Source organism: Aulonocara stuartgranti (assembly GCF_965226115.1).
Source record: "Aulonocara stuartgranti genome assembly, chromosome: 5".
NCBI lineage: Eukaryota > Metazoa > Chordata > Actinopteri > Cichliformes > Cichlidae > Aulonocara > Aulonocara stuartgranti.
In genome coordinates, this window is record NC_138943.1 from 18,786,542 (window position 1) to 18,803,483 (window position 16,942).

A 16,942-nucleotide genomic window follows, 5' to 3' on the forward strand; every position below is an offset into this window, starting at 1 on the left:
AGACATTCAAAGTGGAAGGTGGTGAGCAAATCTAAAATGTCTAGTTATGGTCCTTGTATCAACTCAGGCCTACCCAGAAGTGACACACTGAAGTTAATAAAACGTTAAAATGCCTGATATCGCTGTAAAATCTCTGCTTTGTGGCTCTAAACTGCATTGTTGTTCTTTCACACTGAAGCTATAAATCCTGAATATCTTTGTCACATACTGTCCATACTTGACCTAAAAATTGCACCAGAACAACTGAGGCTGGAAACAACTTTCATCTCTCTCAATTCATGCCGGGCTGCAGCTTTAAACTTTGTGTATGTACTTTAACTGTAGACATTTTGCAAAATATAAATACAGTGGATTTCTTTTTATCCATGGACCCAAGTGAGAATGGCTGGAAGTAGTTTGTTTTGTATGTACATATCAGAATTCAAGTTGAGGATTCCTCTTCTTCACATACTGCCGCAGGTACCGGATAGCTGATAGTGCACTCAGATTTGCTAGTAGAGCTGAAAAGGATTTCCATGGTTATTTTGAATTTCAACTTTTCATGTTTGATCACCTAGTACACAAACATGTGACAGGGAAAATGTTTAATGTTTTAAGGCAAAAGTTATTTTCCTTACTAAAATTGGCAAAACTTCATAATAAAGCCTACAACTAAAGATGCAATTCTCTAGTAACTAAATGGAATTTCAGTGTATTTGATTTGAAAATCGAATGTGATTAAATTTGCCTACAAATACTTAAAAGTAGGTACACTAGAATAAGGGGGTACAAGTCAAGTGTTTAAAGGAAAAAAATAAATAATTAGACTGTAAATAACGTAAGTAATTTATAGTTCAAGAGTAATTGTAAGTATTGCATAACTTCAGGTATGTTACAGGGAAAAACTAATAATTATATTGTAAATAAATGTAAGTAATGCCTAGGTACTTTTATGTATTGCTTAAATTTTGGGTAGCTTACAGAAAAGGAGACACACATTATACTATAAGTAATTTAAAGTACTTCATAATAAATTTTAAGTACAAAACGATATCTCCCCATACGTTCCCTTTACGTTGTAAGTACACTGTACTTTTTGGGGTGCGGGTCATATTATGAAGTTGATTAACTTTGCCTCACTTTCAACAATGTTACAGGAAAAGAGACACAATTTGTACTGTAAGTGATTTAAAGTACTGCATAAGTAATTTTTAGTAGTGTGCAATTTAATTGTAATTTTTGAAACAAACCATATTTCCCCATCTTACATCATAAGTACTTTTTAGGGCACGGGCCATATTATGAAGTGGATCAATCTTGCGCCTTTTATTTTACCAATATAAATATAATAAGGTCTGTTCTTTCTTACCAACTTACATAAAAACATGATTTTTTATAATCACAATTCAAACATAACTATCAAAATGAGTGTACAGTGTCTTCTTATCTATATGTGGCTCAGGCGATTAGAGGATCATAAGGGGGTCCTTTTGTCCCTCTGTGGGGGGTCACTCCCACTAGGTTTATATCTGGGACTCTCCACCATTTGACCTTAGAACTGAAGAAGCTTCTCGGATGAGAGGTGAAACGTCTTCAAGTAACTTAAAGAAGTCCAGACGCTTTTCTTTGCAAGCTCCTTTGACTCTTATCTATATAGTACCTTAGAGTTGAGCCTCTCCATAACATCGCCTGTGCCCCAAGAGTAAGGTGTACTTGATGGAAGATGGGAAAATACTTTATTTTTCTACAAAAATACCAAAAAACTACTAATCACTTAAAATTTGCCTATTCAGTACTTTCAAAATTAACTACTGAAAAGGGTGCCCAATCATAAATTGTTACCCTAAATTTTATCAGGAAACATAGCAAAGTAATGGAAAAAAACATCACGACTGACTATGACTGATAGACGAACATAAATTCAGAAATGATCATACCTGCTTTCCAGGCATCAGCAGCCTCTGGATCAGAGGATCTTAGTACCCAGGAGGCAAAGGCAATGCAGACTAAACACATGTCTGACTGCTTCAGTGTGGAGAAGATGCCCTGGTGTCCTGTAAGGGCAAAAAGTGAAATTAAATATGTTGCATTTTTACATTTATGTCTCCTGATTTTACGTAAGCTCATGTTTACTTGTTGTCTGTATAGTTTCCAAAATGAAATGCTGCTCTTCTAGCTCTCTAAACAGCTGCGAGGAAGCCGGGGAGACCCTTCCCACACTCAGCACCGGTGCCCCTGGATCTTCTCTCCTGCTGGGTATCTTCTCGAAGTCAACCGGAAACACCCAGTCACCAGATCCTCTGCACCATATGCTCCCTTTATCATGGAAGTGAATTTTTCTTATCGGCAGTAAACTTTTCCAGCTGGCAGATCCACCCACGGCTGCTTCTACTGTGGATCCATGTTGGTGGGCCTGAATGAAAGAATGAGACACAATTCTCAGGGGAGAGATGTCATCCACTTCATCAGAGTTTGCACTCAAGAAAACATTGAGTGCAAACCCACTGCCCACCTTGGGCAGTGTGAGTTCTCTGACGGTAGGATGAGAACAAGAGAAAATGGGGATGGGTTTCTCCTCGTTGCAGTGAAGAGGAGAGAAAGACATTTCATCTCTACATGAACAAAGAGCATAGTCAAAGACAGGAGGCATGGAGATGTCTTTTGGATCATAAACAGTGAAGTGCCTGGAGTCAGAGTTTACTTTATCCTCTGTGAAAAAGTATTCAAACACCTCTGGGTAAGATATTTGGTAATCAAGAAAGTCTGTGCTGGATAGAAAAGACAGAGGAATTTGTGTTCCCAGGCTGTCACTTAGTTTAAAAGCAGTGTTTTCTGCCAAAGACTGACATCTGCTAAAAAACAGACTACTTTCATCACTACCAAGTAAAGCAGGCAAAGATGCATTCTCTCTGTTGAGAGTTTGTATATTCTGCATACTTTTACTTTTGGTTAACTGTCTAGGCAATGCAAGTGTGCTTGAGGTCAAAGTGTGGGGCTTCTGGCTGTCAAAACACTGCCCTGCAAAGTCCTCTAAAGGCACAGGCGTCTCTCTGCCTTCGGAGCATGTGGACTCATCGTTTGAGAAGAATGGAGAGTCACTACTGCTGTGCTTGTTTTTTCTGTGAGGGTCAGGGCTGGGGTTCCTGCTGGGGCCAACAAACTGCCAGTACTCCTCTTCAAAATCTGAGGTGGAAAACTCACAGCTTGATTGGTCTGGCTTAGATTCGTCAGCCTGCGTAAAATAGTCCGAGTCTGCTGTGTCTGAAATATCCATGGGAGTGCTGCAAGACAAATTATACTCCACAGTGTCAACCAGAGGGTCATGATTTGTTGGGGATTCATCTACATTTGGTGTCGTGGCTTCTCCTGTTTCTATAGGTGATGAGCCTCTATTCATTCTGAGCTGCAAAATGTCATTTATTGTCAATTTTTCCATTTCATCCCAAAAAGCAGAGATGGCGTACACGGGTCGACTGTGACCCTCAGCTTTGGCATATGTTTCTGGGCAGTCTTCCTCAGAGCAAGGTTTTACTGTTACATCAGGAACACAGAGAGGGGAGGGCTGTTCTTCCTTAGAGAAACCAGGTACTGAAAGATTGATTTTATGTCTTTGGGCTCCAGGTGTGTCCAAGAGTATCAAGCAGTGTGTTTCATTTTCACATGGGGGGATATGATCTGGCATGCTTGTATTTCTTTGGTTGGCAGATGGATGCATCGGGGAAGGCACAGCGCCGGTAGCTTCATAAATTTTACAGCTGGCAGCTGACACATTGGTGGAAAAAGAAGAATGCATTTGTCCGTCCTGTGTAGAGTCAGCATCTTTTTTTTGGCAGCCGGATGTCAAAGATAACGAGCGGCACATTTCTGGGTGTTGAGGAGGATGCTGAGTTTCCTCCACTGATTCAGCTGCTGACAAATAGCTTTCTGAATCATAACTGTAAACGGAGAGGAACTCAGCACTGTCTTCAAGCTCATCGCACTCCTCATTCTCCATCTGTGAATGCGTGAGTGGGTCTCGTGCCATCAAAGCTGAGCTGTCTGGTTCACTTTTGCTTCTCTTCATCATCGGCTTAAGAATATTTTGTTTGAGTGATGGAAAATTGTCTTCTTCATCAGATATTAAAGCCGCTTGTGATGATTCTGAAATGACTCCTACCTCCACGTTGTGTTCATAACTTGGGTTGCTGCCTGATTTTTGGTTTTGGTTTGATTTAGATTCCCTTCTTGCCTGAGATGCAGGTTTATTTTTATTCATCTCTAACTTTACACCACTTTCAGGTGAGTTCTCCTGAGTAGCGTTGCACGCATGACGTCTCTCAAAGGGTTTTTTTTGTCTTCGTTTTTTTTTTACAGCGGTGGGACGTGCTCGCCATCGTGCGGGATTATCGTTCACTGTCACAAACCAGCGTTCCTTCTCTGCTCTTGCAGAAACACTCCTTACATCTTCGTTTACAGCCCTCTCTGTCGTGTCTGGCTCATTCACATTTAATCCTGTTTGGTGACAAGAAAGCGGTTCACTCTCTGGCTGCACTTCTCCATCTTTTGTCAGATGTTCTGATTTATTCAGTAGCTCAGTTTGCAGAGTGTTTGTAGCGCTGTAACCCGTCTCCTCTGGGACTGGTGCAGGACATTTAGGATATGCTTCAGAGTCCTCTTCAGATTTTGTTGCAGCATCCTCCGGCTGATTAAGTGGCACTGACAAATTAGAGCTTTCTTCTTCGGTGCATTCTGCTGTGTTGCTTGTATCTCCATCTTTGTCATTATCAGGATTCTGCTGTGAGTCTTGCTGGCTTTGGCTGACAGCTGAGCTTAGGTTTCCCGAATCCTCTGAATCTGTGAGACTGGCATCATCAAGGCAGGCAAGTGAAGGCTGCTGCAGACTGCACTCCTCACTCTCCTCATAGAAGCTTGTCCAGTCATCCTCTGCAATGTGAATACTGTGATCTAAATCATCCATTCTGACAATTCACATGCTCCTCAATCTAAAAAAAAGAAGAATATATATTTATACTTAAACGGATTTTTTTTTTTTTTTTTTTTGCATAAGCTTAACTAAAGTGGCCTTGAGTGATGCATAACAATCCATTCTTGGTATCTTTGGTAGCAGATATGGTTACGTCAACACATTTGAGTTAAATATAGAGCATGTGCATTTGTCTTAGGCTTAACATTGCTTATAATCACCTGTCATTAAAGGAAGCCATTGTGTAGAGGGCAAAGCTTTCTCAGATCAAATTTTGATGAATGAGCGAGACTTCAGAGTGGCAAAGTAACACCAAAGCACCTTAGTCACAAGCTCCATAACAAACCCCAAAATACTCCAGGGCCCTGATCTTTGAAAACAGGTCATATAATCTGATATGAAAACAAATCAGCTGCCCAGTGTCAGGGAACAACATATGAACTTAACAAACATCTACATTGGGTTTGTTTTGCCTTTTCAACATAGGGAAAATCTCAAAAATGATTATGATAGGCCTCAATGTGTCAAACACAATACATTTGCCATTTTCTGTGGTTTTGTTTAAGTAACAGTAAAATACCATTAGTATTACTTTTTTGTCCTAATTAATATTATCAGAATATAAACTATTGTGGGTCAATACTGCAAAATATCTTACCAGCAGTATCCATAACCACGAGCTGTATAACCACACTATATTATGTTAAATGTGCTTTAGTAAAATATGCAGAGGCTTACCTGATGCAGATTTATTTATTTATTTTTTTAAATCATCCAATTTTCGAGGTAGCTTTGCGTTTTCCTGCAGGAATAGTTAAGCTACGATGTCCATCTGCCCTTGCATATGTCAGACTGGGCCCTTGCACTCAGATGTTATAAATAGAGTAGTATGTCCTGTCACATGTAGCTCCTGGTGCAAACGTCCTTCCCTCGACTGCCAGACACGAGACATTCCAGCACCCCAAAATATTAACCCTGATAATAATAACAGCAATATAAGTTCTATTATTACATTAAAACACGACAGAAATCCAAACATTTTTACTGTCATTCATAAACACATGCATTTATTTTCCAAAAAACAAAATCTTTTCATAAAAACTTTCATAAAATGTCTTTTATCTTGAAAATTATTTTTAAAATTCTTCCTTCGATTGTATCGGCAACATTTAGGAAATGATAGTGTTCTTGTTTGATCGATTTCTTAAATTTTTGTTGGCTGTAACGTCAGCAGTCTTGTTTTTTGCAGTTTTCACATCTGTAGATACTTCTAACAACTTTTTGTGAAAAACGGGTCAGGGTTTCACCAAAAATGAAAATGAGTAAAAACTACCAAAACTTTTACCCTAAATTTTGTATGGATCACCTTGAAACAACAACAAAATACTAGGTCTTGGGGTCACGAGCACCTAGGATGGCAAAGCATTTGACCTTAACCTTCACTGTTAACGTCCAAGGTCAAAGGTGACCTTGAAAAGAAATGCCAAGACATCATATCAAGTAATATATCGCATTAAAAGAGTTGCACAACACACATATTTTTTCAGTATGACACCCTGTGGCATCACACTAAAAATCATTAAGTTTCACAAAATCACCCACTGCACGAACATATGTTAACATCTGACAGATTAAAGATTTTACAGTTTGTAGAAAAAAAAAACTTCAGTCATATGGAATAGGAATGTTTGTAAAGAATAAGATGATCATAAAATACACTTTCAATAATGCCTCAAGGTCATAGGCCACACAAATTAGGAAAAAGCTGAAGTTATCATGTTTAATAAAAGGTTGACATCAGCATGTTGTAAAAAAAAAAAAAAAAAACATCGTAAAGTTGTAGTACAGCCTTTGCCCTTCAGGGGGATTTGCACTCTCTGAGATTGTTATAGATTGTATATTGTTTAAAGTTTTTCTCTGTGGTTTTGCTTTCTCTGTATTATTTTAATAGTATAAATATTGTCAATGTTATAAATAATGGTTTTTTTTGTAAGTTAATTTGAACAATTTAACCTTTTCCCTTCTCAAGACAGCGGATAGAATTCATTCGAGTTTACAAAACAACAGTAAAGACAAAAAAAGGCAACTTTGCATTGGCTTATGAAAGGTGCTTTATTTCTGCAAACAATACTTAGATCTTCTGAATTTATTCATGGCACTGAAACTAGAATATGTACATCATTACAAAAACGATACATCATTTGTATAAAACAATATGTACATGTTTTTAGCTTATGGTTTTTTGTACAACAGTAAACACATGAAGCCAAAAGAGGAATATTCATGGAATGACTGCTGCCTTCTATCTGGTTCAGATTGCTCCACACATGCTAAAGACAGACATAACTTTTAGAACCATCTTGTGAATCAAAACTACAATGTAGAACTTGGATAGGGTTAAGGATTGGAGCTACAGTAAAAAGGCCACTTGTCATAATTCAAATACCCAATTATTAGCACAGACGCATTGTGATTAAATGCTTCCTGGCTCCATTTAAAGCTCATAATGGCAGAGTCATCACAGTAACAGCATTTAGGACAAAGCCATATTCTTCATACATTTGGCAAAGTTAATGGTAATCAAGTAATGTTCAAAATGCAACTACAGAGCTGCCGTCTACGCAACAGAAAAAAAAAAAAAAAAAAAGATCTCAATCACACTAAATAGCAACATTGATTTCTTTGAGAAAGAAAAAAAATCAAGGTCCAAAGTCCAGTGAAGACCTCAGATGTATAAAGTGCACGGGGATGTTTGGAAATTCTAAATTTTGACAGGAAAAAAGAGGAACTCTTATTTTATATGCATCAGCAGGATCACAGCTCTTTAAAAAAAAAAAGAAAAAAAAAAAAAAGAGTGAAGCATTGGCTCTGCACATGGAATGGAAAAAAAAATGAGCATGCAACTGCAATGCATGCTCTGTGTTATGCACGTGGAATACATTCACCTTGACTGATTACAAAAATAATAAATACAACGGCAACAACAAAAGTACAAAATACAATCAAACAATCCATCATCAATACAGTGCCTACAGACCTGGTCCACCAGAGAAGAAATAAAACTATGATGACACGTCTTTTAACCTGTCAGCCTAATTCTAAGCAGTAAAACTCAGTGCACAGTTACAAAATGCAAATAAATAGCACACAAGTAAAAACAAAATGTCTATCGCATGTTCCCGTTCTGTCGCTAAGTCGACGCGACGAACGGTTTACGAGTCAAACCTGACAGGCATCCACGTTCACCAAACTCTTCATTCAGATTCTCTGACCAAACGCAGCAGATTAAAAAAACAAACAAAAAAAAAAACGCTTGCCGACAGCATTTCCACTTAAACTGAGGCATGATCGTGAGACAAGCAACTCTCGTTCACCACAAGAAAAGACAAACTTGCACATGAACACGAGCCATTTTTCCTGGGACGGCTAGACTGCGTGGCTGCTTCATTTTTAACGAATAACTAATTGAGTACAAGACAGTTCAGAGCCCCAGAAAGTTAGTTACTTGATACTGGTCAGTTTTTTGTTATACTCTCAATACATAGAGAAAAATTAACAGCCCAGCAAAAGCAGCTACAGTTAAATTTGGCCATCCTTATTAGAGTCATCTTGTCTTCCTTCACCCTTTTGTAAATCTTACGGCGTTCCTGAGCTCTCTCTCCTACCTGCACCCCCCACCCTACACATTATAAACTTGAGCAGATGAAGTTGTCGTGATGGTTGCACTGTTCAGTGTTGACGAAGCAGAGGGTCGCTCTCTTCGGACATATCTGGGTTTCCTCACTGGAAAAGAGAGCAAATGAAGGGTCATAAAATCATCTGTGAGAGGAACAGGAGGACACATTCACTGTAATCACAATTAGCATGTTTGAGCTCATTTTGTGTGGTTTTTTTGTATTGTTTTTAAATAGAAAAATTTTCCATGCATCCTCATGAATAATACCAAATACTGCTGCTTCACATAATACTTCCTGGTCAAAGATTACAGTTTACAAAAGAGAGTGTGGCCATCTCACCTGACGAGGAGGGGATCATAACAGCCTGGAAGGAAAAGAGCAAAGGTTAAACAGTTGACGCACAAAGACTTCGTTGAAAACAGATTTGTAGTTTCTACACTCTGAATATGCTACTACTACTAAAAAAAACAAAAAGTCAAAATCCACTTACTGTCTCACTTGGTTGAAATATGAAGGCTGAAAAAGAACAAAAACATAATGTTGCATTTGGAGGGGAAAAAAGAAAGTTACAAAATCAAAGCCAGCACCAAAAGCGTGTCACTGTGAGTCACTGTGCAGTGCTCCTCACCCTTGTTGCGGCGGTAGAAGATACTTGGAAGTCGGTTGGAGCGTTTGAGGTAGAAAAAGGAGGCGACAGAGAGTATCAGGAAGAGGCTGATCAACAGCGTTCCCAGAAGTAGAGAGGCTGCCACACCAGGGCCACCTGCACAAAAACACAGCACAAAAACAGGAAATGAACTGACAGACATTTACTGCATCAAACATTCCCGTCTCTAACCATGCAAGGAATATTACACCGCATGAAATCAGTCTGCACATCTTACCAATTTTAGGAACAACTGTCGTTACAGTTGTATGATTTTTACGCTCCAGTGTGTAGTCTAGAAAGCACAGAAAAAGGCGTGTTAACACAAACGACCCAAACATGAGCGACACAATCCAACACGCAAAGAGCTCAGAGTCCTTACTGTAGGTGCAGACTGTTATATTTTCTAAATCGACAGCTGCCGAGTCGCACAATATGCAGACGGTGTTGGTGTTCTCGAGGACGCGCAGGAAACATCCTGTGAAATTCAAGAGAATGACATCTGTATTACATAGTGTGAATTTTTACACACTTTGATTTGAGTATTTATAGTGCTGTAGCGACAAACTACAAGTCTTTCTCCAGTTTGATACACTAAATTAACTGCAGTTTCTATAATCCGATGAGGTACCAGGGCATGGCGATATATCACGCAGATATCTTTAAGTAGCTGCTAAATGCTGTTTCCATTCATGTATCAAAAAGGCAGAATTGTTTTTAACTTATCTTTGAATCCCAACTGTACAGAATAAATCATCTATATCAGTGATGTCAAACTCATTTTATATCAAAGGCCACGTACAGCCGACATTGATCGTACGTAAACAAAGTGTTAAATGCACATTTAATCCCTGAGATCTTCAAATGCGTAGTTAAACATTAACACACAAGTGCGATGCACAGCAAGCCTTTTTCCAAACTTCAGAAATGAATTATTCTGAGTCATTATAGGGAATAATTTAGGTCAACTAGACTAAAGAGACCATACGCACAAATTTCCAAAATACTTAACAATCAGAGGCTCTGCACTACTCTGAGTCTTTTAACTCTGCCTAATCGTATACTGATAACAACAATGATGTCAAACGGGTCAAATCTCAGTGGTAGCCAACGTAATAAGGCCAATATGCTTTCTCCCAGTGTTCGTCAGTGATGAGACATTAAAAACATCCACACTACCTGGTTCACAGTGGGTGTCATTTGAGCATGAACTGTTAGCTCTTTGCTTATCACCACAACATTCAAGTGAGTTCTGATGTAGGGCCTGTAAGCAGAGAAGCATGCATAGATTAAGAGATCGACATCGGCAGAACATAGCATGAGCTGGTCTTTTGCCTTAGGTAACGTTCATTTCCTACCTTAGTTACAGGCGTCTCGGGTCTGATAAGAATCACGGTGGCAGCAAAGACCAGAAGGAATGGCAGAGCCATATTTGAACCCTTGGAGAAAAAAACAAACAAAAACAAAAAGCAGACAACTTAATACATTTCATAAACAGGATGTCTATAAAGCCTACATACTGGCTAAATTTCCTTTTAGAAAACCAGTAAGTAATGAGAGCTGGCTTCAGATTTTCTTATCTTAAATCATATATTTTTTTTTTATTTATTCAACCCTAATGCAACTTATAGACTTTATTTGAGCCCTCTGCAGTTAAGTGCCTGTCTAACCTGCCAAGTGTTTGTTGTAACACTATTTGCTTTCACCTTCCTCTCTTCCCCAACCGGTCGAAGCAGATGTCTGCCCTCACATAGTCAGGTTCTGCAGATGTTTTTTTTTTCCGGTTACAGGAATTATTCACTCCCTATTGTCACAAAAGATTTACCAAGAATTTGACAAAAAGAAAAAACAAACAAACAATTTCATCACTCCTTAACAACACTTGTTGCCGCTGATTTTCATTCCAGTTATTTAATACTTTGGAATACTACGGTTGTCCTTTCTTAAAGATTACACTCAGACCATTTCTGATGAGTGTTCAGTGAACAGTAGGTGGATCAACTGGGCCAGATGATCTTTCAGATCCTGTGGCAGTTAGTTACATTCACATACTATTAATCGGTTTGGATTACTTAAACAAACTTGTCCTGTTTCCTTATTTTTAAAGGTCATGCTGCACACCATGCCAGCAAATGTTAAGTTTTTACTTTACAAATCATTTTGTTGTCGCTAAGATACTTTTTTCTGTCTGTCAAACTGTGCCAACTTTTTCTTTCTTTTTTTGAGATTCGGCTAAATAAATGGGAACGAATTATGTGGTTTTGTGACAAGTTACTAGTAACAAAATGACTAAAGACAGAAAAACTGGTTAGGTGCTAAGCTATCTGTTATGGGTAGACACAACACTGCTTCATCCTTTGAATTAGGCGAGTCTTTTATGCTTGAATGATTCACAGGTCAGTGTTAAGTGGTCTAACAAAATTTAAAAAAATGGTCAGGTACAAGGAATGGACTGAAAAGGAATGAAAAAGCATCCAATGTCCAAAGAAAAACTTTAAAGAATCTTCAGAAAACAAAATAAGATATGAAGGATGGCTCAAGGCACAGTACTGTAGGTAAATATGTTTGTCTCTAACTGCTTTAACTTAGTTAATATAAGAATACATTTGTCTGATCACAACAGTGGAAGATCCAGTATATGCTTGATAGTAAACTACAATTTAGTTACCATTAAACAGTTTGAACATTCATGACAACACAAATAAATGCATAGCCCTTTTTGTTGTTGTTAATAAAGTAGTTTTCACTATTTCCCCCCACAACTTTTTATTGTGGAAAAACTACACTTTTACATCTAACTCTGCGGCACAATACAATTATTTGAGGAGAAAAGCAGCAAAGCTAAATTATCAGAAAACTGCACGCAACGAGCTAACGTCAGTGAAGCTACACGGCGATAGCTAGCACCTGTCACCGAGCTGAAGGCTTAACTTGATTGTTGTAGCAGTTAAAATAACGCCCAACTACCGAGTTGAAGATCTAAACCTTTTTTCACATGATCGGATATATTTACAATCTAACAACATCAGTAGCCGCTGAGTGTGGAGACAGAAAAAGTTAACTTACCAGCCAAACACCAGGCTTTGGCCTGACCAAACTCCTAGGCGCGGTTTAGTAACCGGCTGGTCTCGTCCGCCGCGGAGGTGTTACCACTCAGATAGTAACAGCTATTGCCAGACTGCTCATCACAACACCTCTGGTGTTGACCCACAAACAGATAATCCTACAACGACTGGCTCACAGCTACCGGATTTACATTTAGCATGTAAACTTCCGGAAACGCCTTTCAAAATAAGAGTTATAAGAACGGCGACGCTCCTGTGAGAAAGAACAGAATAACAAGCAGAACATTTGTTTTATTTCTCTTCTCATTCTCCATTTCGTCCTCCTCCTAGTACCAGTAATAATGATAATATTAATAATGGATCAGTACACACAACGCTCTTGAATTTGCGAGGGTTTGGAAATTATAAATTGCAGTTTTGAACACTCAAATATTTTCACAGGATTTACAGAGTAACTGAAATTTTTTAAACAAAGTACAAAACAATATTGTGTTAGTAATAATTCATTTAATAATAATGGACCACTTTACAGTCCTGTTTAGCTTGTTGTATTGCTTTTATCTTTAATCTAATTTCTGCAGATGTTTGTAAATAAATGCCGATAGATCCATGGGTGGGTGAGCAAGGCATGTCAATAAATACTTGGATTGATAAAGCATCTCTGTATGATAAGAAAAACTTTCTCAAGGACCGGTGTCCCTGCAGCAACACACCTCAATAAAATCAGTAGGTCATTAGCAAGACTCTATAGAACTTTACTGCATGCTGAGGTGGCAACCCCTAACCCTACTCAAGTAAATTTACATAAATGTAAGAAAATGTGTTTGGAAAATGTACTTGTAAAATTACTTTTTATTGCACCATGCTCATTCACTCATGAGCTGCTGTAACATAAATCAGATGGCTGAACTGCCACCTCAGCATACAATCAAGTTCTATAGTCTTACTAATAATGACCTACTAATTTTATTCAGGTGTGTTGCAGTAGGACACATTCCGACGGCCACTGAACGCAGCGCAGCCTCTGCAGATGGCGGGAGTTTTAATTACGTTTCACACAGCTAGCTATCAATAATCACATCTGTAAGAACTGTGAGGTAATTTAAATAATATATTTCAGTGGTGAATTACTGATATAACATCTATACACACTAACGTTAACAAGATTACTTTTTACTGAAGACCTTTATTGATGTTCTAGCTGTGAACAACTTGCTAATATCTACCTGTCAGCTACTGTACTGCTAATATGACAGTTAGATGAGACTGTGGCTAACTTATTATCTTTACAAACAGATAACCAAAGAGCAATGAATCATATACGAAATATAAAGGAAATGCTAAATATCCCAACTGGAAGCAGGTAATTAAAATGTGCCACTACACTATTTTTTTTTTCTGTTTTTTAATCTCTTGTTATTGACATATAACATTGCTATTTTCCCTTTAATTCTAAAAACATTTGAAGTTTTTCATGTAAACACATGTAAACACAATTTTAAAAAAAAGGTTACTAAATGGTTTTGCTACATAATTTGACTGTGTTTGTGTTTTCTTCTCTATTGTTACACTTCATTGGGATGAAAATGCAAACAGAAATGCATCTACCAGTGGTTTCTCCAGTTTGTCAGACTCTCAGATCTTCTTTGAGTCTCAGTTTTGGCATGAAAATTCTCAGAGCGCATCTCAGGATATGAGTTTGTCCTCCAGAACTTCCCAGCAAAGTTCACAAGAGGTAGGATTTCCCATGTTCACCTTGCAGATGGTTCTTGGTTACGAAATGCAAAGCCAAGCATTAGAAATGGGAATAACCAAACACCCCACGATATGATATTAATACAATACTTCAATGAGGATATGATATTATTGCAATTTTTAATGTCGGAGTACTGCAATAACTTACTTTGCAATTTGTCACCTTTTTTTGAACGCAAATTATTCCTCACAGTTAAACTTTGTAAATGAATTGTGCTCATTGACAAAGACTCATTCACACTGATGGCAACATGTTGGCAATCTGTTAGATCTCACTTGATGTTATTTCAGGAGATGAGTGCTCTTGTTCATAGTATTCCAAGAATATTTAATTTTATTTAATAAAATATCAGTATTTGGTGTCTCTATCAAAATCGCAGTACAATGCTGTATTGATTTTTCCCTCCACCCTGTTAAATTCATAAAAGGGCTAACGACGAGGCAAATATTGTAGTAATGGTTTGCATTTTCTTTGTGTATATTATACAGTCTTGAAACTACATACTCAACCAAATCTATAACTTTGGCTCCCACTTGTACTAACATTTACAGGTCTTTGACTGTAGCCCTTCTTTACATATTTCCTCCATGAAACCACTGTGCGTTTTACTGTCTTTGTTTCATCACACTTATTACTGTTAACCCAATTCCCCAGTCAGATCACCTGTTTTCATTCAGCTAATTATTCTCTTTTTATAGAGCTGCAGCTCTCCTCTTTTCATTTGCAATACTGTGTTAATTTCTAGCATGCTCTTATTTAGTTTTAACTCTTGTCTGTAATCTGGATTTTTCCAAAGCCAATTAACTCTACCTGTAAATTGTTAAAGCTTGGCCATTTTTACATTAATGTCAAATATTTAAATGACAAAGACAATATGGTAAAGAAATGAGTAGATGTTCGTTGTATGAAAAATAAGCATTTCTGAATTTCCAATACCATAAAAGTTGTTTATGTGTGTGACAAAAACTAATGGGATCATAAGCGCGCACACACAAACATATTAAATAATTCTTGCTTTCCTAACATTTGTATTTTGTCTCTGTTTAGGGGAGTGACCCAAAGTTTTCAAGCAGTTATCACACTAAGCCTCTCCTCCTTGGAGACTTGAAGGATAAAACCAGAACTTCAGGAATACTGGCTAAATTTGAAGAAGACAAGAAAAAGGCAAAAGAAAAAAAGGACAGGTGCGTCTTTTTGTCATTTCAAATATGCAACTCTAAATCCCTACGTAACCTTTTTTCCCTGCTTTTTGCTTTAACAGTGATCACTTAGCCAAAGAATGCCAGCATATCAGAGAAACACTTAGCAATGTAAGTGATAACGTAAACTGATTCTAGTTATTCAAATTCAGATGACCTTCTCTTTAAAATGTTTTTAATTTGAAAACAAAAAAATGTTCTTTTCAGATTCAACAGCTGGTTGCTGGCACTGAGAGAAACGCAGCAGTGTGCCAAATAGTTTCTGAAAAAATTGACAGTTTCACATCAACATGTAAGTTTCCTTGTTGAATTGAGTGTTTTTATAAAACATGGTTAAGTTGATGTATTGAAAAGGAAATATTAACACCAGCAGATGGTGCTGCTTGCCGCGCAGCAATCCACTTCTAACGCCGTTGTCATTTTTATTCTGTGTTTAATGTTTTTATTTGTTCATCCCAGTGCAAAATAATTTGGACAATCATCAGGGCCACATCTCCCAGCAGTTTAAGACTTTGGTAAATAATATGGACTCCCAACAGGATGTGATGACACAACTTAAGGAAACAGTGCAAAAGGTGAAGATGTTGTCTGTCGTGTTCTTTATTTTGAAATGAGATTTAATTGGCAATGTTTCTGATGAGTGAGGAGTATAACTGTTCATTTATACCCTGTAGAATGGAGACACTGTAGCAGAGCTTGACTCACATCTGCAAAACTTAAAAAGTAGTCTGGAGGGTCTGAGAGAGGAACAGGGAAGACAAGGACACATGCTCGAAGAGGCCCTGAAGCTGCTCAGCGCCTTACTCTCAGAGCACTTGTCCAAACCCCGCTCTGAGGGAGTGATGGATAACACCATGCAGACGTCACCAGCACCAGAGGAGTCGGTGTCCAGCATCCTGCACAACAGCAAGCTTGAAGGCACACAGGTTACATGTGCGTCATACAACGCTGAACAACACCAGGTTGAAGTTCCCCGTCGTAATCGCAGCCACCTAGCTGGAAAGCAGAAATTTACTCAGAGACAAAGAAGGCCCAAAAAGAGACCCCTGGTTTTGTCACAGAGGAGTAAGGGTGCAGTCTCGGATGAAAACCGTCAACCTCTCGTGAACAAACAGCAGAAACCTGAGAGCTGTGACATGAGCACAGTGAGCAGCAAGGACAGTGTCAGTCCAGGCAGTCTGGTGCCACTTAACAAGGAGAGGAGATCCAGTGAAACTGAAGGTTGTTTCATCACGCCTCTGAGCTTCTGGTCTCAGGACAGCAGCAGCTCTCTGTGCCTCACAGAAATAGACCCCATCTTAGAGAAGCTGTCAGCAGAGCAGGGCTCCACTGTACAACCAGGAAGCTTGTGGCAGCTGTTTGATTCTGAATTAGACTTTTAAAGAATAATTAAAGGTGCCAAAATGTGTTCTTTATTTATTTTCAGAGCATAGAGCAGAAAAGACTAAAAGTATATCTATATTTATTATTTGTATTTATTAGTTCTGACCTGTGTTCTCTTGGAAATGTGTTCCCTTTTGTCTTTGTGAAAGAGCTGTAAAAAAAACTGAGCACTGTGTTGTACACAAAGCATTAAAATTGTTGACCTTATAATTTCTTTTTTTTAATTATTTATATATATATATATATATATATATATATATATATATATATATAT

At 38.1% G+C, this 16,942-nt stretch overlaps 3 protein-coding genes across 3 annotated transcripts; 1 reads left to right on the forward strand and 2 right to left on the reverse strand.

Annotated features, from left to right (window-relative positions):
* Positions 1 to 388: 388 nt before the first annotated feature.
* Positions 389 to 5,787, reverse strand: perm1b (PPARGC1 and ESRR induced regulator, muscle 1b). Its single transcript, XM_082534710.1, has 4 exons — positions 5,681 to 5,787; positions 2,113 to 4,961; positions 1,917 to 2,033; positions 389 to 500 (listed from the first exon to the last, which is right to left on the reverse strand). The coding sequence occupies exons 2-4, from the start codon at positions 4,934 to 4,936 to the stop codon at positions 415 to 417; spliced, it is 3,027 nt and encodes a 1,008-aa protein (XP_082390836.1). The 5' UTR covers positions 4,937 to 4,961; positions 5,681 to 5,787; the 3' UTR covers positions 389 to 414.
* Positions 5,788 to 7,035: 1,248 nt separating this feature from the next.
* cUnh1orf159 (chromosome Un C1orf159 homolog) lies at positions 7,036 to 12,544 on the reverse strand. The gene is made up of 9 exons (XM_082533324.1): positions 12,332 to 12,544; positions 10,624 to 10,704; positions 10,445 to 10,529; positions 9,648 to 9,743; positions 9,504 to 9,560; positions 9,248 to 9,382; positions 9,110 to 9,135; positions 8,959 to 8,983; positions 7,036 to 8,725 (listed from the first exon to the last, which is right to left on the reverse strand). Exons 2-9 carry the CDS (start codon positions 10,693 to 10,695, stop codon positions 8,622 to 8,624), a joined length of 600 nt encoding a protein of 199 aa, XP_082389450.1. The 5' UTR covers positions 10,696 to 10,704; positions 12,332 to 12,544; the 3' UTR covers positions 7,036 to 8,621.
* A 792-nt stretch (positions 12,545 to 13,336) lies between these two features.
* Positions 13,337 to 16,863, forward strand: ccdc36 (coiled-coil domain containing 36). The gene is made up of 8 exons (XM_082533323.1): positions 13,337 to 13,427; positions 13,627 to 13,693; positions 13,927 to 14,065; positions 15,134 to 15,270; positions 15,348 to 15,396; positions 15,493 to 15,577; positions 15,745 to 15,860; positions 15,960 to 16,863. Exons 2-8 carry the CDS (start codon positions 13,641 to 13,643, stop codon positions 16,665 to 16,667), a joined length of 1,287 nt encoding a protein of 428 aa, XP_082389449.1. The 5' UTR covers positions 13,337 to 13,427; positions 13,627 to 13,640; the 3' UTR covers positions 16,668 to 16,863.
* Positions 16,864 to 16,942: the final 79 nt, after the last annotated feature.